This window comes from Mustela nivalis (genome assembly GCF_964662115.1).
Source record: "Mustela nivalis genome assembly, chromosome: 7".
Lineage (NCBI taxonomy): Eukaryota > Metazoa > Chordata > Mammalia > Carnivora > Mustelidae > Mustela > Mustela nivalis.
Window position 1 is genome coordinate 10,877,718 of NC_139026.1, and position 23,655 is coordinate 10,901,372.

Below are 23,655 nucleotides of genomic sequence, written 5' to 3' on the forward strand. Positions count from 1 at the left end.
GGCAGGTTCCCCTCAGCCCCTGCAGACTCTTGGGGAGCTTTCCCCAAGGTGGTCTCCCAGGGGTGGGGCAGGCCACCAGGGTGGGCAGTCTGAGCTCCGGGCACCTGTGCCTGTCCCTTGTCCAGCGAGGCCCTGGGTTGGTGCGGGTGGCTGGTGTGTGCGGGGCCCCCGCGAGGGCAGCAGGCCGGGGTTTCTGCTCCTGTGAAACGGGCAGCTTTTCAGAAGCCCGATGGGGAGGCTTCTGCCTCGAGCAGAAGTTAACCTGGATGTTTACTTTGTTTCAGACCGAGAGGACCAGTCCATTCTGTGCACGTAAGTGTTTCTGTCTGGGGAGTGGGGCTCGTGTCACCCCAGTGTATTCTGGCTCGGAGGTCTCCTCCCGAAACCCGTGCTGGCAGAGAATATTCCTAGTCCAGCCCCACCCTTCCCCAAGGGATGGGCCCTAAGGGAGTAGGTTAGCTACTGGCAGCCCCGTGGCCCAGGGAAGCTTTATTTTAGGCCAAAGACTGATTCGCCCTCTTCAGAGAAGCCTGTGTACAGTGTGGGGAGGTTCGTAGCAGAGAGGGCCACGAGTCCTCAACAAAGCAGGGTTGGGAACGGATTGGCCCCTCCAGAGCACATTCCTTTTGGCTCGGAAGGGTGGCTTTCTCAACCTGCTCTGCTGTAGGCACCGGGGCTGCTCGCCTGGGTCCTCTGAACTTAACAAGGAGATAAATAAACCCCGTTGCCTGCTGGGGGACTTGATGGTACAGAACATTCCTCCAAGTGGTTTCGAAGGGACATGAATGAGTGCCTTTGACCTCTGAGTCAACAGCTGCCTAAAACTGATGCTGGAGACTTTTGGACACAAAGGCTGCCAAGTGACCAGGGCAGGCAGTGTGTACGAATGTCCTGCTTGCTGTCCGGCCTCCAGAGAGCCATGGGAAGCAGCCAGAGTGAAGATTCTGGAGCTTAGCACTTACCTGCATCTTCCCGTTTTCTGCCACTAGGGTTGGGTCCCTCATTGACACCCAACTGAGTTGGGGGCGGTGGAGGGTGCGTTGGGAATGGGACGGACTTCAGGGATTTGGCCATTTCTCCCCTGAGAACTTTCTTGCTTCTCTTGGCAGGGGTGAGTCTGGAGCCGGCAAGACAGAGAACACCAAGAAGGTCATTCAGTATCTGGCTCACGTGGCCTCCTCACACAAGAGCAAGAAGGACCAGGTGAGTGCGGGCCGTCTCCTCCCATGGAAGCACCTGATCTTCCCAAGGAAGAGCCTTTAGTGATCCGTGGTTTGGAGCATTTCGGGGATCGGAGCAGAGGCCGGACCCACTCTCGTGGCGGCTGCAGCTTGGCCATCCCAGGAGTGGGCCCGGTGGTAGCCTGTCCGCTTCTCCCCCAGCCTCCTAACTTTCCGAGTTGCTGTGGAAACGGGAGACCACAGGGTTTTGCAAAGCCGATGCTCCTGGTGTAGGCAGCTAATGGCTGTTTGGCCTCCGCCCCTGATGTCGGAAGAGAGATGCCAAAATTTGGTTCTCAAGTTGATGGAGACCTGCAGCCTCTCGGGCAGGCCTGCTTTTGAGTCCCCGCCGCTTTTCCCCGCTGTTGAGATGCCTCTGGGTGGACAGTCCCCCAGGGAAGAGAGGAAGGGCAACCGGCAAGTCATCTCACTTCCCTTTTTTTCCCCCTTCCTCTTGATGGATTTTGGTCGAACTCAGCAGTGTCCTCGCTAGGTGAGCCTTGCACGTTTACTGCACGTTCTGCACCGGGAATGCGTGTTCTGCCCATCGTGTGCCCTTGGATTATGTATTTTTTTTTTCTGAGCAGCTTTTCACTCCACACCATTGTCACTTTCTGCAGCTAGACCTGTTCTCTTAGGCTCGGCTCACTGACTGTCTCGGGAGAAGGGGCGGGGTGTGACACACGGTGACCTCTTGTGCACTCTCAAATGTCTGCTCCTGCAGAGCGGGGGTACGGGGCTGCGTCTCCGAAGCTCTTCTCACAAACGGTGGCTGGGCCGCGAGCTCTCCCGTGAGCACGGCAGCCGTGAGGCTCCGTGCCGAGCCCTGACTGAGGCGCAGTGGAATGGGCATCCGCTCCCCCAGAGCCCCGCGCCTTTGGCGTCCGGACCAGATGGGGATGGCTGGCCCCCCACTGCCGCCCCTGTGCCGGTCAGGAGCCACGCCTGGAAGCTCCCCACCTTGGAGCTTCCCCGGGTTGGGGGTGATCCCGTCTTCAGCATGCCCGTGTGGTGCTCTCTCTCTCTCTCTCAAGCACACACTCTTAAGCTTCCTTGTGCAATCTAAGTGCCCAAGGTGTCCCCTCAAGCCATCGGGGGGACCTGCGCGTGTCCGTAGCTCCCCATTACTGGGGAGTTGTGTGCAGCGTGTGTCAGTAAGTAGCGGTGTGTGTCCCTTTGCATGCAGACCTGGGGTGTGTCCTGCAGAAATGTCCTAATGAGTACAGTCTTCTGGAATCGCACCAAAAGTAACTTTTCATGTGCCAGACTTCTCAAGACATTCTGAATCTTTTTCCGTGGGGCCTCAGGAGTTATATTTAGAAACTAATAAAGTTTTTCTCGCTCCTTCTCTCCAACCCCTCATTTTCCATTCTTAAACACAGAACTGTGAGGTTGGGAGTCCTCTAGCTGTGGTTTCCCGTCTCTGAATTTACAGTAAAATCCAGCTTCCAGCTATTTGTTGAATGCGTAGTATGAGCCTGGGTCTCTGGAGGGTGACCTTGGAGTCCCTACCCTGGAGGATGGGAGACAGAGCAAGAACAGAGACCCATGTGCCTAAGCTGCAGGGCCGGGGCACTCTGCTCAGAGACGACGCGTGCTGGGGGTGGGGTGATAAGTGATAGCTTGTCACATCCTATGTCTCAGGTCGTAGTGCGTGACGGGCACTCTGTCCCTGGCTGGAGAGACTGAATGGGTCGCCTCTGGCTTCCGATTACTGCTCAGGCCCTCCGTTGTAAAAGCCACAGACAGTTGGGTTGATTGCCTTCCCTAAAGCCGTACAGTGATTTTCCATACGCAGCTGGGGCATGAGATGCTTGAACTTGGTTTATGGCTCTTGTGTTCTGGAGCCTGTCACAGCATACGGTGGGCCAGAGCTGTCCCTTGCAGTGACTCGGTCACTTGTCCCAGGACTGCCCCCTGGAATGTCCCAGACTTCACCCAGGCTGGTAAGGTGCAGCTTGGGGAAGGGACTTTCCAGTTAGACCTCCATAGCCTGAGCAGTGACCTTTGGCCCCTCCTCCTCTTTCTCCCTCTGTTTTTTATATACTAGTTGGAAGCCCTGGCAGAAACACCACCCAGTGAAGCCCTTCAGAATCCATATGGGTGATTCCAAATCTTAGAGCAGTATAGACTACCAGCAGGACCTCCTCCTGTCATTGTATGCAAATACTGCTGAAAAATAGAGGTCTTTTCTGTGCCCAGTTGTGGGTCAGTAAAGAAGAGCCCAGACGTTAGCCCTCCCCGTTGTGTGCATGGAGCCTGTCTCTGGCCTCCAGAGCGGCTGTTCCCTACTTGGCCCGGCGGCCCATGTTCCACAGCAACAGCGTGCGGTCCCAAAACAGAGACCTCAGCTTTGCTTCCAAGTCGGGGCTGGCGGCGGCGAGCTCTGGTGGGGACCACGCTCCCATCCGTCCACGGAAACAGGAATGGGAGTGGCTCAGCCAGCTTGGCAGCCTAGCCTGTGCTTTGAGAGGAACGTTCTAGTGGGTGGGGGAGTAGTGCTCATCCAAACCTGGCTTCACAGGCCCCTCCCAGCCCATTTGGGGCGTTGGGGTTGGGGGCACGTCCTGGGACTGCTGGTGCCAAGCACACACGAATGGTGTGTCCAGTGGCTTCGACCCCTGCCCCTCTATGTGGCTCTGCTGACCTTCCTTTACTCATCTCTGTGGCGTGAAAACAGAAGGCTCCTGAGCCCTTGGGGGGAGCCCCAGCCAAGGATGGCTGTTGGAGGAAAAGGGCCTCCTCGGGCCCCTTCCCACCTCTGGTGGGCTTCCAGCGCTGGCTCGGGGTTCTGCAGACGCGCCTTCTCTGCAGCAGGTGTGCCCGAACCTCACGACTCTCCTGGGAGCTCCTGCTACTACCAGTTTTCCCTTTCATCACTCACAGGCAGCCGTTCCCGGAAAATCCTGGCTTGAGTCCAGCCTCGCTAATAGATACAAAAGCCGGCCTGGCCCCGTGTGATGTTCTTTCCCCCTAGAGAGAGCCCAGGTATTAAGGTGAATGAGAGCCGAATTCTTCTCGGCCAGTGTCAGTTATTACCTGGTCTGCTCAGAAGGTGATGGCCGCTTCCAGAATTGATGGAACCCAACAGGGTTCCATGCAGGGCTGCGGCGGGGTGGGAGATGTGGTGGTGACGGATAGGTGCGAGTCAGTACCTGCTTTGCGGATTGAGTGCTGGGTGACCTCGGGTAAATCATGTCTGCTCCCTTGACCTGCGTTTTCTCTTTTGTGAAATGGGGCCACCCGGTTTTGCCTAACCTGAGACTCAGGAGGACCCAAGGTTAAGAAGGCCTAAGGGGGTGTTTTGTCATCCACTGCATCCCATGAGACCACAAGTAGAGTTCATCAGTGTTCTTGATAAGCAGTTTGGGACCCACAGTGGGCCTTGTTGACCCCCCAGCTCAGAAACCTGACATGCTGGCTGCTGGCTTGGGGGTTGGCGGGACAGGGTCCAGCGAGGAAAATGCAGTGTTTGTTAGGACACAGATGAAATGAGTTCATATCTCCTTGTCCTGTGAAAAGGAAAAAAAATGTTGTTGGGTCTCAGGTGGGGCTTAGAGACACGGAGGGCAGAGAGAAGCCCTTGTACCTAGAGGGTGGGGACTCTGTCCCTGAGAAATGGCGCCTCTCCTTGGTTCTCAGTGCTGCTTCCCAAGGTGTCCCCCACAGTTGGTCTGGGCTGTTGTCCCAGGCTCTTGACAGCGGGGAGAGCCACCCAACTTCCCTTTCTAGGGACATAGGTTGGGCGGTCCTGGGAAGTAAGTCCGAACCAGTGAAGGTTTCCAAAGGCCTGGTGGGAAGGTTGCTCCCGAGTGACACGGGCCAGGCCAAGGCTGGCGTGGCCAGAGCCCGTCTGGAAGCTTCCGTTCCTGGCACCATGGGTGTGTCGACATGGCTCTGCCGCCGTCCTCCGCTGCCTGGCAGAGCAGGTTTGGCAGCCCAAGCTGCTGCGCGACCTTCATTGCCCCTCCGGGTTCCCTTCTAGGGCGAGTTGGAGCGGCAGCTGCTGCAAGCCAACCCCATCCTGGAGGCCTTCGGGAATGCCAAGACGGTGAAGAATGACAACTCCTCACGATTTGTGAGTAGCGGTGTCCGACAGCTTGCGGGGCCCGGGCTCCCATCCAGAGCTCGGTGCATGTCACCTTGTGGCCTGTTGCCCTCCAGTTGGTGTAGCTCTGCATACGTGGCTTCTTCAGCCCGGTGGCAGAAGGCCAATGGGGGAGAGTAGGGGATTACCTGCCGGTCCCACCAATTGTCCCTGTAGCCCACAGCCCGTTAGAAGCTGGGGCCGGCTCAAGGAGTGGGGGACACTCGTCTGCCTCAGTGAAGGGGCGTGGGCGCCTCTCGACGGAGTCCTGGCCCTCTGAGTCCGGAGTACTCAGGCAGTGTGGGCACAGGGCCCCTGGCCTCCCAAGTGGGCAGTCTCTTGCTTTTGTCCCTTAGGCTGTAGGTGGGGGGCCTCTGATCACTTCCTCTGCCTTCCTTAGGGCAAATTCATTCGCATCAACTTTGATGTCAATGGCTATATCGTTGGAGCCAACATTGAGACTTGTATCCTTGGTTAATTGCAGCCGGGGTCCGGGCGGGAGGAGACGAGTCGCTGGTGGACAACAGCTGCTTCGGCAGCTCCCCCTTATTATGGGCCTTTTGGGGCGCCTCACCTATAGTGTTGGGAGGAGTGCTGTGAGCAGCTCATTGAACCCCGGACCCTGAACTTGGGTGGTTCTTTAGTAGCCAGACAAAGTTGAGCCTTGAAAAGAATGGGATGACAAAGACCGTCCAGTGTGGTTCCCGGAGGGGTGGAGTCTGAGCAGGTGGTACTCGATTTCTCCCTGGCATGGGCATTCCAGCCTTGCTGGCGACAGTGTCCTGCTCTCCATCCCTGTGTGAGAGGGGGCTCCTCAAAGACAGGGCTCTGAGTGTGAGATCTGCTGCTCAACAGGCCGTACCCCTCAAAGGAGAGAGCCAGGGTAGTTGGTTTTATTTTGCCATTTGCCACCTGCTCAGGTTCAGTTGCTTTTGGCCAGGGTAGGGAAAGTGCCTTCTCTGCTGCATGCACAGTTCCTTAATGTTTGCAAAGATCTCTTGGAGAAGTCGCGTGCCATCCGCCAAGCCAAGGAGGAGCGGACCTTCCACATCTTCTACTACCTCCTGTCCGGGGCTGGAGAGCATCTCAAGAGTGAGTAGTGGGCCCAGCGGCCTGGCCTGTGGGCTGCCGGCCCCTGTCAGGCTGCACCTTCCAGGTGGGGAATGGAAACGTCACCTCGCAAGGCCTTGGCCTTCTGTTCTGACCATGCCAGAGAAACGCCAGGGCAGTGGAGTCTGGCTCTGTGAGTCACCGGGCCCCGGCGCTCTCCGAGGCTCTGTGGAGGGCAGTCTCACATGCTAAGGGGAGAACATTCCTGGCTACTCTGCAGTTCTGGGCCGTCTCAGGCCTTGAGGGCTGCTTCCCATTGTCCCACACTTTGGCGGTCACAGTGCAGCCTAGAGCGCCGGATACGGCACCTCCCCGACCTGCATTTGCCCTCCATCCCTCTCAGCCGACCTTCTGTTGGAGCCGTACAACAAATACCGCTTCCTGTCCAATGGGCACGTCACCATCCCCGGGCAGCAGGACAAGGACATGTTCCAGGAGACCATGGAGGCCATGAGGATTATGGGCATCCCCGAAGAGGAACAAATGGGTACAGAACTGGGCCTCCTGTGGCTGAAGGAGGGGAGGCGGGGGCTGCTCATCACACACCCTTGGAGGCGTTGGGAGGCCTGGGGAGAGCTTCCCATTGGCTCGGAGTCTGAGGGAGTCCTGTAGAGGCCGGGAGGAAGGTCTTGAGATTGTGGGAAAATGGTACCTCAGGCTTGAGTATTAGGGTTGTTTGCTCCCAGCAGCCCCACAGGCATTTGTGCCCAGGGGAATAGGGCCAGGCGCTCAGCTGCTCAGGGCTGGGGTTGTCTCCATTCTTGCTTTGTGTTGTGGGGTATGGGAAGGGGCCAGGGCTGGGATCTTTGCATTGGCGAGGGGTGGGACATGCTTGTGCCTTCCTGTTTCCTCAGAAGGAGGATAAAGAGGCCTGTGGCTTTATTTTCGAAAGATTGGGGGAGAGGGGGAGTACACCCTGTTCTCTGGCATGAGGGTTGGAGCCACCTTGGCTCAGCCACAGACAGTATGTAAATGGTGGGCATGGTCTTGTCTGATAGAACTTCATTTATAAAACTAGGCAGTGGGCCCTGAGGCCAGAGGCATGTTCTTGGTCCAGATTTAGAAGTTTGGGGAGGTTTGGTTTGGTTTTGTTTTTAAGAGTTTTTGTTTATTTGACACAGAGAGAGCACAAGTAGGGAGACCAGCAGGCGGAGGGAGAGGGAGAAGCAGGCTCCCCGCTGAGCAGGGAGCCCAATGTGGGGCTCGACTCTAGGACCCTGGGATCATGACCTGAGCTGAAGGCAGCCACCTAACCAACTGAGCCACCCAGGCACCCCAATTTTGGGAATTTTAACAGAGCTTGGGTCTAAGCATTAGGGCTGCCAAAGCCAAGGTCTGTCTCTCCAGTGTGGTGGGGCCCACCTCGTGGCTTGTCCTCTTCAGGGGCTCCTAGGGGAGGGACTGGCCCCACCCAGGGGCTTATTCTAGCCACTCCGTCCCCGGTTCTGAGCTGCCTTTGATTGTCCCCTAAAGGCTTGCTGCGAGTCATCTCGGGCGTCCTTCAGCTTGGCAACATCGTCTTCAAGAAGGAGCGCAACACGGACCAGGCGTCCATGCCCGACAACACAGGTAATGCCCATGGTTCCGACACCTGGAACACAGGGCCCGCGATCTGGGTGTGGATTTGCTTGAAAGAAGCCTTAGGAATTCCAGCCAAACTAAATACACATTACATGTATATTTATGGCTGGCTGTCGCTTTTTTTTTTGGTTTTTTTTTTTAAGATTTTAACTCTTTATTTGGCAGAGCATGAAGTAGGGGGAGGGCTGAGACAGAGGGAGAGGCAGAGTCCTCCCTCCTGAGCAGGGAGCCCTCCATCCCCGGGCCCCGGGATCATGACCTGAGCCAAAGGCAGGCGCTTAACTGACTGAGCCACCCAGGCGCCCCATGCTCTGTATCTATCTATCTATCTATCTATCTATCTGTCTTTCTTTCTTTTAAGAAAATACAAATGTCACCCTGGCATATCCTCAGGGAGTAAGCCTCAGAAGGAGCTGGAAAAGCCCTTGGTCATGTGGACCAGGGTTTCCCTCCGTCGTTCTGGAGGCCAAACCGGTTGTCCCAGTCAGTAAAACCATGATTTCTGCTCTCGCTCCGTCTCCTGCTGCCTTTCCCCTGAACACGTCAGGACAACCAACCGCTGCCATCCTCACATCTGTTCCTCCGCCACTGCCGTCCCCTGAGTCCCTGCAAATGACCCCATTTAAGCTGTCAGCCCTCAGGTGCCCTTCTTGGGGCCTCTGAGAAAACGTAACACATGTGTGTTTGGATTGTAAGAGATGTTCCCAGGGAATGTATGCTGTTGCGCCCCCTAGCGCCGGGGCCGGGGTCGGGGGCTGCTCCTCCCAGTCCTATTTGCGGGTAGGACCCACTTCCACACTCATTGTGTGGCCAGGATTGTGCAGAGGAACCGGCCCCAGGCCCCCTGTGAGGAGGGGCCGTGACCACGGGGTCTGAGGGGAGACCTGGGCGTCATGCGCGGGGCTGAAGAAGGGCCCAGAGCCAGTTGTCCTGGTAATGATCGCTCAGTTACCGCCTCTCGGTTGAGCACAGGGACTCATTCTCTTGGGTTTAATTAAAACTTCTCACCCCTCCCTTCCTTACTCTTTGAAAAATCGCAGCTGCCCAGAAAGTGTCCCACCTCTTGGGTATCAACGTGACGGATTTCACCAGAGGAATCCTCACCCCACGCATCAAGGTGGGCCGGGACTACGTCCAGAAGGCACAGACGAAGGAGCAGGTAGGCCCTCGGGCCGGGGGTGCGGGCTGTTTTCCTGGCAGGGTCCCTGTGGTGGCTGGTTTGGGGCCCGGTCTGGGCCACTGCTGTGATGGGCACCTTGCCTGGGTCCCTCATTCAGTCCTCCCAGCAGTTCAGGGAATAGGGTGGTGTTGACCCCCAGCGAGAACATGAGAAAACTGGTCCAGGGAGTCAAGATGCTGCCCCAGGCCCCTGGCTTAGGAACAGCCATGGGTATGTTGTGCTCCTTTGCATGGAGTCAACATGGGGACTGATTGGTGAGTGTGGAGGCTCGTCCTGTTCTGGTGTAGAGTGAAGGGGGAACTCGCTGTTTCCTAGCACAACTCATTCTGGTGCCGGGACGGCGGCACCCACCGCCCTCGAAGCCCGTGCCAAGCGGCTCTCTCCCCACAGCCTGCTGTCTCATGGTGAGAGACAGCAGCGTCTTCCCTTGGCTGTGCCACATGGGCGGGCCTGCCTCCCCCAGGAGCTGGGATCCCTCCCCAACCAGGCCCCTCTGTTGCCACTGGCGATGGGGGGGCTCTAAGGTGCTGTACCCTACCTTTCAAAAATACTTCAAAGTTCACATTTGTGAGTCCTTTTTCAGCCGTCCTACCATAGCAAGGAACGTTGATTTCAAAAGACAACTTGCACAATTAGTACCAACTGCATTTCCCTAATAACTAAAGAACCTTTATTTTTTTCCGTTATGAAACTATTGTATGAATGCTTAAGATTCAGAAAATACAGGGGTGCCTGGGTGGCTCAGTGGGTTAAAGCTTCTTCCTTCGGCTCAGGTCATGAACCCAGCGTCCTGGGATCGAGCCCCGCGTAGGGCTCTCTGCTCAGCAGGGAGCCTACTTCCCTTCCTCTCTCTGCCTGCCTCTCTGCCTATTTATGATCTCTGTCAAATAAATAAATAAAATCTTTAAAAAAAAAAAAAAAAAGAAGATTCAGAAAATACAGGAAAATCTAGATAAAGAAAAAAAATTGTCACAGTCCTAGTCAGTGACAAGTATTGGGCAGCTTTTTATTTCCTGCAAGGTTTTTTCTTTTCTTTCTTTTTTTTAATTTTAATTTTAATTTTATTTATTTTAAGTAGGCTCCATGCCCAGTGTGGAGCCCAACGCAGGACTTGAACTCAAGACACTGAGATTGAGACCTGAGCCGAGATCAAGAGTTGGATGCTTAACCAACTGAGCCACTCAGGCGTCCCAAGGCTTTTTCTTTCTAAAACTTAGTTGTCACCATGGCTTTTTTACCGTGGGACTGTTCCAGCATTTGCAGAATAAGAGAGTGTAATGAGCCCATGAGCCCGTTGCACAGACAGCTTCAAGAGTTCCCGACTCCTGGCCTGTATTGGCTCACCATCAATCTTATTCCCCCACCTCTCACATTGAAGGGGACCTCATACGTCTTACCGTTTCTTCTGTAGATGCCTCCATATGTCCCTCTTTATCTTTTTGCGAATGTCTGAGTACTTCATGCTGTGCGTGCATGGTCTGGCACCTAAATTGTTTCAGTTTCGGGTCATTGTAAATAACGCTGCAATGACCCTACTTGTGCGCGAAGCTTTTCTTCCTATCCTTAGGGCTGTCTCTCTGGGGGACAGCCGTGCAGGTGGATTGACTGGAGCAAAGGGTTACAAGGTTTAGAGGCTCCTTGCATCTGACATTCTGTCCCCCTGGGTGTGTCCCCTCCCAGGCGGACTTTGCCATCGAGGCCTTGGCCAAGGCCACCTACGAGCGAATGTTCCGCTGGCTGGTGCTGCGCATCAACAAGGCTCTGGACAAGACCAAGAGGCAGGGCGCCTCTTTCATCGGCATCCTGGACATCGCTGGCTTCGAGATCTTTGAAGTGAGCTCCCCTCCCGTGCTCTCCGGGCCACCCGCTCCCTGGCAAGGAGTCTTCTCTCCTCCGGTCCCACGGCTGTCTGAGTGGGCCAGCTCCTCCCTCTCGTGGAGACAGGACACATCAGCTGGGTGTATTTTAAGCTCCAGCAAGCACCCGTACCCCCACCCCCCACCCGGGCAGTGCTGGCGAGAACAGAACCTTCTGGCGGGTGCACTGGGAGCCTGCACAGGCAGGTGCTTTCTCAGATGGACTCTTCTAGCAACTGTTAATTGATTGTTGGAGCAGACCTTGTGTCTGGCCCTGGAGACTGAGGTCTGGCTGGAAAAGTGACACTTGGGGTAGATCAGAGGTTCTTAGCCTCGGGCAGGTTTCAGAGAGAGACTGTGAACTCTGAGGGAGGCGGTGGGCAGGGGACTTACCTCTGTTTGTCACTAACATCTCGTTGATGTGACGCCATTCCTTTTAATTGGGAATTGAGCAGAATTGACAAAGCGCAGTTGTCCTAGCAGGGCTCAGGGTCTGTCTCCCGGGGGAAGCAGACACTTTCACACCACGGCAGTTTGTGGAGATGACGTGCTGTCCTTCCCGCTCGTCTTCCTCAGCCTCCTGGAAGTCAGGGAGCCCACAGCTTGTGCATGTTAATAAGGAAATACCACGAGTTTGTGTGGCACAGAGTTTTCATAATTACATTTCAGCCTAACTGTTTTCCTTTTTCATTAGTCCATCTATTTTATTCATTTTCAAACTCTGTTCTGAGAAAGGCTTTACCAAACTTCTAGAAAGGTCCATGGACCCCAGGTAGTGAGGAACCCCTGCTTTGGGTTTGGTAACGGAAGGCCGCCTGCGGGTCTGGGCTCCCCGGGGGCCCGCACCAAGCTGCCAGAGGAGGTCCATCCTGAACTCCCACCCCACGCCTCGCAAGGGGCCGCAGCTTGGCGGCAGGAGGGCAGGCACTGGGCTGACGTCGCACTCTCTCCCTGCAGCTGAACTCGTTCGAGCAGCTGTGCATCAACTACACCAACGAGAAGCTGCAGCAGCTCTTCAACCACACCATGTTCATCCTGGAGCAGGAGGAGTACCAGCGCGAGGGCATCGAGTGGAACTTCATCGACTTTGGTCTCGACCTGCAGCCCTGCATCGACCTCATCGAGAAGCCAGTAAGAGCCAGACCTGCTCTGACCTCAGCTTGTCACTCCTCCCCTCCAGGGAGGGGGGGCCCATGCCCCGCCTCCCGCTGCACGTTGACATGGGGTAGAGGTGTTGTGTCTGGTTCCGCTCCGTGTTGGTGCCACCTGCAGGAATAAGCCCTCGGGCTTGAATCTGGTGCCTAGGGGCCTCACCCGGCTGCCAACCGGTGGGAGGCTGTGGCTGGTGCCCAAGTATTCTGTCTTCTGTCCTGGGAGACCACCCAGTGTTTACCTGAGGGGTGGGCTCAACAAGCCTGTCTTTGTCTTAGAGAAACAGGTGTGCTTTTATGCCATAGCATCCTGTCCCCAGGTGCTTCTGCCCCGTGGCCATGGGCAGAGCCAGGGTGTTGAATGCTGCTTCCGTTGCAGGTGCTGAATCTGCTCTGTCCCCCTTAGGACTAACTCTGCACCAGAGCTGCCAGCCCCCGGCATTGGCTGTGGGTGGGCAGCAGTATCTGGAGAGCAGCTGGGGTCGCCTGCTTGTGTTTTAGGTTGGGCAGGATGTGCTCCTTCATGGAGCCCGAGCCGTTTCTTGGTCTGGGTTCTCTCTCGTTCCCAGAGTCCTGAGCCGCTGGAAATGGGTACAGCTGGAGACACCCCGACATGCCAGTTGCTGGAGGACTTGGGAGGGACCTTGTGCATTTGGAAGTGATAAGGCGGGGACAGGGGTTGAAACGATTCTTGAGCCTAATGTCAAGCATTTTACTTCTGTGATGAGTTTTTCTTAAATCAGTTGAGGTTTTCAGTGAGCAGGACCTCATCTGCCTTGGAGTCCGCTTAGCCAAGCTCCATAGCGTTTCAGTTTTCCTTGTCAATCCAGCGTGTTGCTGGGGCTCTCGCCACATGGGGTGCATACGCATTATGGGGGGCAGTGTTTCCAAGTGCCCCGGGCGTGCGGGCCATGGCACACACCTGTCAAACCCACCATGTAATTTCCAGGGCACGGACTCTGATGAACCATCTGGTTAAAGTGTGTCAGCCGCAGCCTAGACCTCAGAAGTTTCTTTTTAAATTAGAATTTTTAAGTGGGCTTGGTACCCAGTGTGGGGCCTGAACTCATAACCCTGAGGTCAAGAGTCATGTGCCGTATCCCCTGAGCCAAATGGGTGCCTCAGACTGGAGTTCCCGAGTTGAGTTTTGCTGATGCTTCCTTTCACCCCCTCTGTGGGGGCAGGTGTCACCACCTTCTGTGGACACTCTGGGGCTTCTGAACCCGAACCTCTGGCTTCTCATGAAGGGAATGGGTGGGGTGGGTCCCCGGGTTGTACTCACCTGTGGGGTGCTGCGTTTTTCCCAGGCAGGGCCCCCTGGCATCCTGGCCCTGCTGGACGAGGAGTGTTGGTTCCCCAAAGCCACCGACAAGAGCTTCGTGGAGAAGGTGGTGCAGGAACAGGGTGGCCACCCGAAGCTCCAGAAGCCCAAGCAACTGAAGGACAGAGCTGACTTCTGCATCATGCACTATGCAGGCAAGGTGAGGCGAGCTCGCGCAGCTGCACGTGCGTGGGGGGGGGGGGAAGGAGATGATTCTGTCCATGCCAAGGGGCGGGGCAGCCCTGGGGGCTAGTTGGGGGTAGGGACTGGCCAGCGGGTCCGTCGTGGCAGTGATTGGCATCCACATGGCTCTCCCAGCTGGCGGAGCCCCGTGCTGTGCTCTGTTGCACGGGGAGCTCACAGCCTGCTTGGACGGCGTTCAGACTGGTACTCAGTGGTCTGGTCGTTAGGTGCATTTTCTGGACATGGAAGGGAGATCCGTGCTACAGGCAGATGCTAGAGTTTGAATGAGAGCCTGCCACTCGTCAGTGGTGGCACTTTGGGTCAGTGAACCTCTCTGAGCCATGGTCGTCTCATCTGGAAAATCAGTAAGCCCCGCTGTACAAAGTTATTGAGTTCATGTAACTTTGGCTGCTGGCACAGCCTGTGCTGAGAGCCGCTCGGCCTTCGCATGCCTGCTCTCGGGCTGCGCTGTCGTGGCGTCTGTGCCTGTCGTGTGTGTTGGGGAATGTTCAGCAGCACTCCTGGCTTCTACCCACCAGAGGTCACTAGCACTCTCCCTTGGTGTGACCAGAAGGTCTCTAGACATTGCCACATGTGGGGTGGGCATGGTGGCTCTGGTGGAGAGCCACCACTGTGGGTGACAGCTCTGTTAATGGCCAAGGCTGCCCAGCCACAAAATGGCAAAATTGCTCTTGTCCCGACCTGAGGAGGGGTGTCCTAAGTGCACAGAGCTCTGGACTTCGAATAAAGCTGGTTTCAGCAAGTTCTGTGTTCTTGCTGGAAGCTCTACCAGGTGCAGCCAGAACATGGGATGAGTTGGGCCAGGCCAGCCTTGATGCTCTCATGGCTCTGCTCCCCAGGGACACCTGGTCCCCACACCTGGTCCCCGCCCACTGCTCGGGGTACGGTGTGGAGGGGCAGCCTGTGGCCCGGCCTTCAGCTTGTCTGCTTCCTGTGGTTGCTGAGGCACACAGCTCGAGACTTTAAAAACACCCATTAAAAAAACCAAAACACCCCGAACTACCAGTGCTGTTTCTGTAGTTACCTACAGGTAACATCGCTGAGCCTGCATTCCCACGTCTGTCTTTGTCAGAAATGCCCGTGTAGAGACACACACAGGGCTTTTATTGCAGTGTTATTTATCATGCCAAAAACCAGTCACAATGGAAAGCCCGCCCGTGTGCCTAAACGGTGAACCTGGCCACGTGGCCTGGGCTGCAGGCGTGATGGCTGTGCCAGGCGACCAGGACTCAGTGTCAGGGGCGTTGACACTTCCCCAGAGGTAGCATGAAGCCAGCATCACACACCGCACGGTCGATGGGCATCTGTGGGGGAACCTCCAGACGGGGCGGTAGAGGAGTGCTGGCCCCAGGACAGTGGTCACCTCTGCGCCATGCTGTGGGTTCGGAAGAGGGAGGCTGAAGCGGCCTGAGGCGGCCTGCACTGGGTATTGTTCTGGGGTCTTTGCTGTGAAAGTACAGTGGATTTAAGAATGTATTTCAGAAAATAAGAATAATACAAGCTCAGGGAAAACTCAGGTGTCCTGAAAAGATAAAGCAAAAATCCTTGCTCTATTAATTAAAAGAAATATTGTAACATTTGGGTTATGTCCTGCCAAAATTTTTTTTCTTTATACTTATGTTACGATTAAATAAATAAATAAAATAAAATAAAATAGGATTCCATGATATTGGCACAGCCTAAATTTCTCAGCCAGTGCCCCGTTGCTGGATATTCACGGTGTGGGTAGTTTTCTCTCTGTCGCCCGTCCCACTGCTGAGAACGTCCTGCTGCGGCCTTGCCACACTCTTCACTCCCTCCTTTCTTGGAGAAGGAAATACCAGGTCGAGGGGTGTTCGCGTTCTTAAACTTCCTCACCCATGGGGCTGGCTGGCTTCCGGAGCGCCTGTCTCCCCAGAGCAGCCTGTGACCCGGGCCCCCAACTCTCGCAGGTGGACTACAAGGCCGATGAGTGGCTGATGAAGAACATGGACCCTCTGAACGACAACATCGCCACGCTCCTGCACCAGTCCTCTGACAAATTCGTCTCGGAGCTGTGGAAGGATGGTACGCCCTTTGCCCCCCGCCCCCTGCCTCCCCGTGGCCTCGGCTGGCCTCGGCTGCCTGCCTTCACCAGTCCTGGGACGAGGGCTGGGCCTGCGCCCGAGGGAGTGCCACCGTGGCCCAGATCCCCTGCACGCTGGTCCCCCATCACACACCCTTCTGCGGTTCCACCTCTCCGGGGCAGGCCGGTGGCTCTGGAATTCTTCTTCCTTGCTTCTGTCGGCTCCTCCTCTCCCTCTGCCTGGTTTTGCTTTAACCTCTCTGTTGCAGAACTACAGAGCACTCAGAGGGCCTATTTCTATGAGCACTTTCCCTTTCTCCACCTAGAACCAGGTGACTGCCCCCTGGGGGCTGACCCTCGTGTGCGGTGCGACGCGCTTCTGCTGAGTGTTCTTGCCCTTTGGCTCTCCCTGCCTGACTCCCCCTGTCCCCTCTCTGTCCCCCACTTGCGGGCAGGCTCTCCACCTCGATCTTGGAAAGGGGGGAAAAACCAGCATAAAAATTCATATTCTTCTTAAGAGCTGCCCCCTCTCCAAAGGGGGTGCTGTCTTGCTGCTTGGATGGCTGTGGGCATCTCAGCATGAGGTTCAGGGGTTGTGTGTCCTACTGTGTGTGTGTGTGTGTGTGTGTGTGTGTGTGTGTGTGTGCACGCGCGTGCGCAAAGAGCCTCTGTGCTTTAGTTCAGCGCTCTTGGTGAGGCTCTGCTCCTTCTGGGCCCAGCCTCCAGGGGGCAGGACATGCTCCCCGGAAACGGCCGGTTTCTGTGGGGGCACATTTACCCTTCCTCTGAGCACCCTGAGCGGCCTTCACAAGCCTCCCACTCCCAGGAAGCCTTTGGTAGCTAGTGGGGTGGGCCCTGGGTACACGAGGTCCAGAATGCCTCCCACTTTGATGGACCAGTTTGCGGGTCTGTCCTTGCTCCTGCTGCTGTCTTCAGAGAAATTCTGAGCTCTGGCCACAGAGGAGTAGGAAACAGACTTTGTCTCAGAGTCCTCAGCCTTTTTTTTTTGAATATTTTAAAAAAATTTATTTATTTGACAGAGAGAGATCACAACTAGGCAGAGAGGCAGGCAGAGAGAGAGGGGGAAGCAGGCTACCAGCTGAGGAGAGAGCCAGATGCGGGGCTCAATCCCAGGACGCTGAGATCATGACCTGATCCAAAGGCAGAGGCTTAACCCACTGAGCCACCCAGGTGCCCCAAGAGTCCTTAGCTTTTATATCCAAGAGCAGAAGGCTTCAAACTTGAAGTTGACTCTTGCTTAAAATGGACCTCCGGTTACCAGCCGCATTGGTTGGATTTGCTTGTTCGTTTCCTTTCACTGCGGAGGACGTGGTTCCTTCATTGCTCTGGGCCTGCGCCACAGTGCCAACCAAGGGCAGTGTCCCAGGAGGGCGTGTGAGATGATAAAAACGATGAGCTCGGAGACCCTGCAAGACACAAGAGTGGGCAGGGGTCTGCAGACTCCTTGGGACCTCTTCGCTCCTGACACCGTGTGCTGCTCTGGGCCCCCAACCTACCTACCTACCTACCTATTTATTTATAGTTATTGTTAAAGATTTTATTTATTCATCAGAGCGAGAGAGAGTGCGCAAGCAGGAGTAGTGGCAGGCAGAGGGGAGCCCTGGGATCATGACCTGAGCTGAAGGCAGACGCTTAACTGGCTGAGCCACCCAGGCGCCCTAGGTCCCCAGTTTAGGGGGCTCTGCACGGGAGGCCCCCAGACAGTGAAGGGATCCCCCAGAGTCCTAAGAACCATGGCAGGTAACTTAACAGCTCCCACTTTCTAACTCCCAGCCTGTGCCCTTAGGAAAGGTCAGTGTGATTTCAGGGTACTGCTCTTTTGTTACGTTGTTCTTAGTGGGACGTGGAACTGCAGGGTCCTACAGGTCAAGTTTTAACACCTCCCTAGAGCCAGCCTAGTGTAGTGGCCAGGCTCGCTGCCCTGAAATCCTGTTGCGGCTCTGTTACATCTCTCTGGGAAGAGGAGCTTAGCTTGCACGGTGGGCTGAAGAAGGGTGATGAGAATGGGGGGTTGTGGACCCCCTGTGGACCCCCTGCCGTGGCTTTGCAGGCTCTCCAAACCCTTTGCCCTTTCCCGCCTCTTGTGTAAAGTCAAGTTTGCTGAATGTTTGGAGTTGACCTTTGCCCTCTGTAGATTCTAAGTAGACACGGTCTTGTTGTTCTGTAGCTTCTTCTCCTTCTGTCCAGGTGTCTGTCTCTTTCCTGTCCCTCCACCCCCGCACTAGGACCACTGGGCACTCATGGGCTTTTTTGGGTGGTCTCTGCAGTGGACCGCATCATCGGTCTGGACCAGGTGGCCGGCATGTCAGAGACAGCGCTGCCCGGGGCCTTCAAGACACGGAAGGGCATGTTCCGGACCGTGGGTCAGCTCTACAAGGAGCAGCTGGCCAAGCTGATGGCCACACTGAGGAACACCAACCCCAATTTCGTCCGCTGCATCATCCCCAACCACGAGAAGAAGGTGCGGGTGCCTGGCCCCGTCTGTCTCCCTGAGCAGACGTGCTCCCCCTGCCTCCCACCACACACTGAGAGCCCCGGCAAAGACCCCGCGCGGCTCGGCACACGGGCTACAGTTGTGGTCTGCCTTCTGCTGGGGTGCCTGCGGGCTGCCGGGACTCCCATCCCTGGGGGCGTTCACCCCGCGGAGTCCCGAGGGGCCTGCCCTGCCTCCTTCCGTCCACACCAGGCGCTGACGCGAGACCACCCCGTCTGTCCTTGTCTCCCTCTCCAGGCTGGCAAGCTGGATCCCCACCTGGTGCTGGACCAGCTGCGCTGCAACGGGGTCCTGGAGGGCATCCGGATCTGCCGCCAGGGCTTCCCCAACAGGGTGGTCTTCCAGGAGTTCCGGCAGCGGTGAGCCGGGGTTGGGGGCCTGCCCTTCCCATGGCGGGCTGCGTGGGCGAGGGAGCGGTTGCCTCGTCCCCGTGGGGCGGGGGTCTGGCTGGCTCCTCCCGTTCCTTCTCTGTGCCTCCCTCTGTATGACAAGGGGTTTCTCTGCCTTGTCACCTTGCTGGCTGTCACTGCTCTTGGCTGGGGACCCTGGTACTGCTTGCTTCTGCCCAGGCATCTTGGAGGAGAAATTAAAGACGGGGGTGTTCAGGGGACTTTGTGGAAGTGGAGGTTTCAGAGCACTGTGGCTTCCTGCCGTGTGCGCAGAGCAGGACATCAATGACACGGTCCTGTGTGCGTCATAACTATGTTCAGTGCCAGTTGCTGGCCCGATGCGGCTCTGTTTCTGGGACTGTCCCACTTGTTAGAGGCCCCTGCAGCGCCTTGGGGGAAAGGGGACAGATGTGGACCCTGGGCCATTGGCAGTTGGTGAGCCGAACCTAAAGCTTGCCCTTGTGTGACCGAAACAGCTCAGTGTGAATTTCTGTTCACTTTCTGGAACGCCTGAAGGCTGTCTGTGTCACTCAGCCTAAGGAGAGAGCAGGGTAGCATTTGCCGAATGTCTTCCTCCCCTGGGAGACTCGTGAAGGGAAGCCCCGTGTGTGCTGTCCTGTAGGGACGGTCCTCCTCTCCCCCGCGCATCCCAGGCCCTGTGGAATCCAAGTGAGGAGTGGACTGACCAGGCTTCTCGTTCTTCCTCAGATACGAGATCCTCACACCGAATTCCATTCCGAAGGGCTTCATGGACGGGAAGCAGGCCTGCGTGCTCATGGTGAGTAGAGCTGCTGTCTCTGCTTCCTGCTGGGGCAGGGGGTGGGGGGCGGTGACACTGATGGTGGGTGTGCATGTGCATGGCCTGTGCCCGCGAGCCTGGACCCGGCCCTTCTCGCTGGATGACAGCTGCGCTTTGTTGTTCTGCGCTGACGCAGTCCTGATTCTGCCGGGGCCCCTCTCGGTGGCCCTGTTGGCCCTGGGCTGGTCAGAGATGGCGTGCGGGACTGGACAGTGTGGAGACTAATGCTGTGGTCACAGCAGGCTCTGGTGGGAGCCGGTCCCTTCCTTTGGGGTCCAGTCTCGTGATTTCTTGCTCGTGTCTCCTGGGATCGTCACACCCAGTGTGGGTGGCAAGGGAAGCCCCCCAGCAAGGCAGCCAGCCCGGAGCACGGCTCTAGGCCCCCACAGTGTGTGCTTCTGGACATTTCCTCTCAGCCCCTCGAGCAGTGCCTGCTGGGCAGCAGTGTGTCGGGATGAACGACAGCCCCTGGGGACTCAGTGGCGGAGCTGGGGCCGGATGCCCTCTGTTCTGTGTCCTACTGTATTGGTGTTGTGTTGTTCTTCAGGCGGTCAGGGTGGGCTGCCCCTGCCTCCTGTTGTCTTTCCTCTGTGTTCTTTCCAAAGCGGAGAGAGAATGGGGTGGGAGTTGTCAGAGGAGAGGGAAGGAAGAAGTAGACACCTCTGTGCGAAGCTCTGCATTAGGTGATGGGGGGGGGCGGGAGGGAGGAGAACGCTCCCTGCTGTGCAGTGCCACCAGCTGGGGGGACCGGGGCCTGACGGGGAGGGTGCGTGGGCCAGCCTTTCTCCAGGCTGTCCAGGCTAGGGGTGGGGCAGGGAGGGCAGATGCCCGTGGTGGCTCCACCCGCAGTGTCCTTCCCTGCTCCTCCCAGGGCCTCTCCAGGACAGTTGGGGCCATTTGCCACCCCCCCCCCCCGCCCCCCCGAAGCTAGTTCGGATTCCACTCGTCCCATCCCAGGCTCTGCCTTTTTCAGGTCGTGTTTCAGTCCTTGTCTCCCAGGCAGACAGGCAGACAGATGGGCCCCTGCCTCGGTGGGTTAACAAGAGAGCCCTATACTATACCCAGACTGCTCAATGATGGTAACGGGCATTCATTCTGCTCCGTCCGCAGCACATGTGGCCCTGTATTGAGCGCAGCTTTCCTGTTCAGATCTCACAGCCGTACAGGGGCTGAGGCACTATTATTTGCTTGATTTCTTCACTCTTGTCCTAATTAAAGAAAGTATCGTTCCCATTCTCCAGCTGAGGAAGCACAGGCTCCTAGAGGTTAAAGCCTCAGGTCCCCTAATTAGTGTTTGGTCCAGGGCTTGGCCTGAACTGGAGCATGTCCTGGTCTTGGAGACGGTGACGATGCCGCTCAGCCACCTGTGGTTCGAGGGTGGCCTGGCTGGGCACGGGTGGCCCGTGGTGGCAGTGCACGGAGGTGGGAGGTGGAAGGAGAGAAGACCTTTTGGTCCCTTTGATGTCGAGGTTCTGTGTTTTCCCGCTGTCTGGTGCGTCACCCTGCCCTGTGCGGGAAGCCACCTGCCCCTCCTTCCGGCATCTCTGAGCCCCCCTTTCTCTGGCTCTGGGGGACAGGCTGCCCAGCGGAGAAGTGGCCACTGCTGGGACGGCCCGCTGGCTCCAGCGTTGTTCTCAGGGCCCCGTGGTGGCACGTGGTGAATGGCCCGCTCTGCTCCCCTCTAGATCAAAGCCTTGGAGCTGGACAGCAATCTGTACCGCATCGGCCAGAGTAAGGTCTTCTTCCGGGCTGGCGTGCTGGCCCACCTGGAGGAGGAGCGGGACCTGAAGATCACGGACGTCATCATCGGCTTCCAGGCCTGCTGCAGGGGCTACCTGGCCAGGAAGTGAGTTCTCAGAGGGGCCCATCTCTGCCCGGCCTGCCCGTGCTCTGGCTTCCTGGCTTTCCTGCCGCACAGGGGCACGGATGCTAGCCAGGGCTGGAGCTCTGTGCCCCCTGCTTTCTGGATTTGTGTCTCGGGTTTAAAGTGACGGGCTGGGAAGGGGTGACTCTGGGCCTGATTTGCCTGCCGCAAAGTTGTGCTTCCCAGTATTCCTCACGGTGTCCCTTGTTGTAGGGATGATGCCCAGTGGTCCCTGTCCCAAGCCCCTTGTGCTCCCAGTACAGGAGACTGTCCTCCAGTCTGGAGCTTCTCCTCGGGAGTAGGGCTCACCTGCTGCGGGACAGTGGCTATGGCAGTTGCACACTGGGCTTCCAAACCCCTGTGTCTGTGCTTGTGGCTGTGTGTTTCAGTGTGAGCTGGGAGTCCTGGGAGACAGAACATAGCTTTGTGGTGTTTGGACAAATGGGGTCCTCACATATCCCCAAGTTGACACATTAAGCCCACCTTTGCAGGACACGAGCTGTTATTTTCCACCAAAGGCCCCCACTGGAGGGTGGCAAGGAGCTGGAAAGCTGCAGTCTGTCTACTGAGTGACGAGCAGTTCCGCTGGACACAGAGCTAGTTAGCCACAAGGGACTTTCACCCTGTGAACATACTTGTCCCTTGGTGATGGACAAAGACTTGGTGACTTGGTCCTTGTCACCTTCTGGGGGCTCACCTGCAGGACTCACCCCCAAGGCCAGGCTCCTTCCCTGCACTTGTGCCTTGAGGCATCTCAGGTGGGGAAGGGTTGGCTCCCCCATCTGCTGGAGCTGTGTGGTCTCCTGCCCTAACGGGGTCCCTCTCCCCAGGGCCTTTGCCAAGCGGCAGCAGCAGCTGACGGCTATGAAGGTCCTGCAGAGGAACTGTGCCGCTTACCTCAAGCTGCGGAACTGGCAGTGGTGGCGGCTCTTCACCAAGGTGGGTTCCCCACGGGCTTCCCTCGCTCCTGACCCCCCCCCAGAGCTCTGCTGGCCTCCGTCGCCTCCTTCTGGCCTCTGTGAAGGACTTGGGGCCCAGGGAGCTGCGTGTAGCCTGGGCCTCCCTGCCCACCCCTTACCTGAGCCTGCCGACGGGAGCCTGGGCTGGGCCTGCCCTGCAGGGTCTGGACCCTGCGCACTTTGGCATGTGTCTGGCATGGATGGCCTGGGCGCTGGGGCCGCGCGTGCTGGGGGTGCTGTCCTCCCAAGCAGCCACAGGGCCATGGGGTGCTCCCAGCTGGACAGGCCTTCCCTTCCCTAGGCACCCCCCCCCCCCCAAAATCCCTTCATCAGGAATGTAGTTCAGGTTGCTTTCGATTGTAATAGATAATTTGTGGCCATTGTGAAAAGTTAAACTAACACAGAGTGTAGAGAAGCAGACAGACGTTCACACGTGATTCCTTCAGCCCCGAGCCAGTGTCTGTGCCAGGACGACGTTTGCATGTTTATTCCCGCTTTTTTACTCTTTAAGTCTCCGCTCACAAACCATACTCACGCAGTCTTACCTAGCTGAGCTCTGACTTGTGTAACCAGGCTTGTGTTGTGTATTCGCCATTTAGGATTCCTTCGTGAGCATTATTTTTTAAAAGTCAGCGTCTTGTCCCCTGGAGACACTTCCTGTTTTATCTGGCCGCTCTCCCTGTCGTGTGTGTTTCTCTCCTTCCTAGTTTTTCATCCATGTGAACACGCTGTCCACATCTTTGTGCACGCACGGGTGGTTTCCCTGACCTGTATTTTAGCGGGGTCAGAGGCCCCGGACACCCAGCACCGAATCCATCTCCAGGAAGATGGTCTGTGTTGGTACCTATTCCTTCTCCCTCCGCAGTGGGTCTGTTTGGCCATCCCTCTAGGGAGCTTGCCCCTCGAGCCTGCCCTTTGCAGGTGAGGGCTTGAATAGGTATCCTTAGCCAAGCGCCTCTGCCTCCATCTCTCCCAGGTCAAGCCGCTGCTGCAGGTGAGCCGGCAGGAGGAGGAGATGATGGCCAAGGAGGAGGAGCTGGTGAAGGTCCGGGAGAAGCAGCTGGCCGCTGAGAACAGGCTCACAGAGATGGAGACCCTCCAGTCCCAGGTAGGGGTCTGTGGGCTCTGGCCTGTTGTTGGGCCGGCCGCTCCCAGTGCTGCCACCTGCTGGCCAGCAGGAGGCGGGGCGTATTGGGAGTTGCTGGAGAGGTTTTGCTGTTCCTGTAAACAGACCCCACTGGGATTCTGTGATATAGGGAGGTGCCCGGTGGGACAGAGAGTTCCTGGTTGTTGGGTAAATCTCTCCGAATCCATTTACCGGGGATGGTGGTGCACGGCTCACAGGGTAATGGTGAAGGACCCGGAACATGATATT

The 23,655-nt window shown here is 56.9% G+C and overlaps 1 protein-coding gene across 4 annotated transcripts in view; it reads left to right on the forward strand.

Moving 5' to 3' along the window:
- Positions 1-23,655, forward strand: part of MYH9 (myosin heavy chain 9) — a gene marked incomplete at its 3' end in the record, with an annotated part of 96,564 nt that overhangs the window by 55,082 nt on the left and 17,827 nt on the right. For all 4 annotated transcript variants that reach the window (XM_082740261.1, XM_082740260.1, XM_082740263.1 and 1 more), the window contains exons 4-21: positions 285-312; positions 1,110-1,203; positions 5,206-5,298; positions 5,708-5,771; positions 6,301-6,399; positions 6,761-6,904; positions 7,891-7,986; positions 9,039-9,157; positions 10,859-11,011; positions 11,992-12,165; positions 13,493-13,666; positions 15,642-15,756; positions 18,043-18,236; positions 18,507-18,628; positions 19,367-19,436; positions 21,143-21,303; positions 22,152-22,260; positions 23,257-23,388. In XM_082740261.1, the coding sequence (XP_082596387.1) occupies positions 285-312; positions 1,110-1,203; positions 5,206-5,298; positions 5,708-5,771; positions 6,301-6,399; positions 6,761-6,904; positions 7,891-7,986; positions 9,039-9,157; positions 10,859-11,011; positions 11,992-12,165; positions 13,493-13,666; positions 15,642-15,756; positions 18,043-18,236; positions 18,507-18,628; positions 19,367-19,436; positions 21,143-21,303; positions 22,152-22,260; positions 23,257-23,388 (2,141 nt within the window). The remainder of the gene's footprint in view (positions 1-284; positions 313-1,109; positions 1,204-5,205; positions 5,299-5,707; positions 5,772-6,300; positions 6,400-6,760; positions 6,905-7,890; positions 7,987-9,038; positions 9,158-10,858; positions 11,012-11,991; positions 12,166-13,492; positions 13,667-15,641; positions 15,757-18,042; positions 18,237-18,506; positions 18,629-19,366; positions 19,437-21,142; positions 21,304-22,151; positions 22,261-23,256; positions 23,389-23,655) is intronic.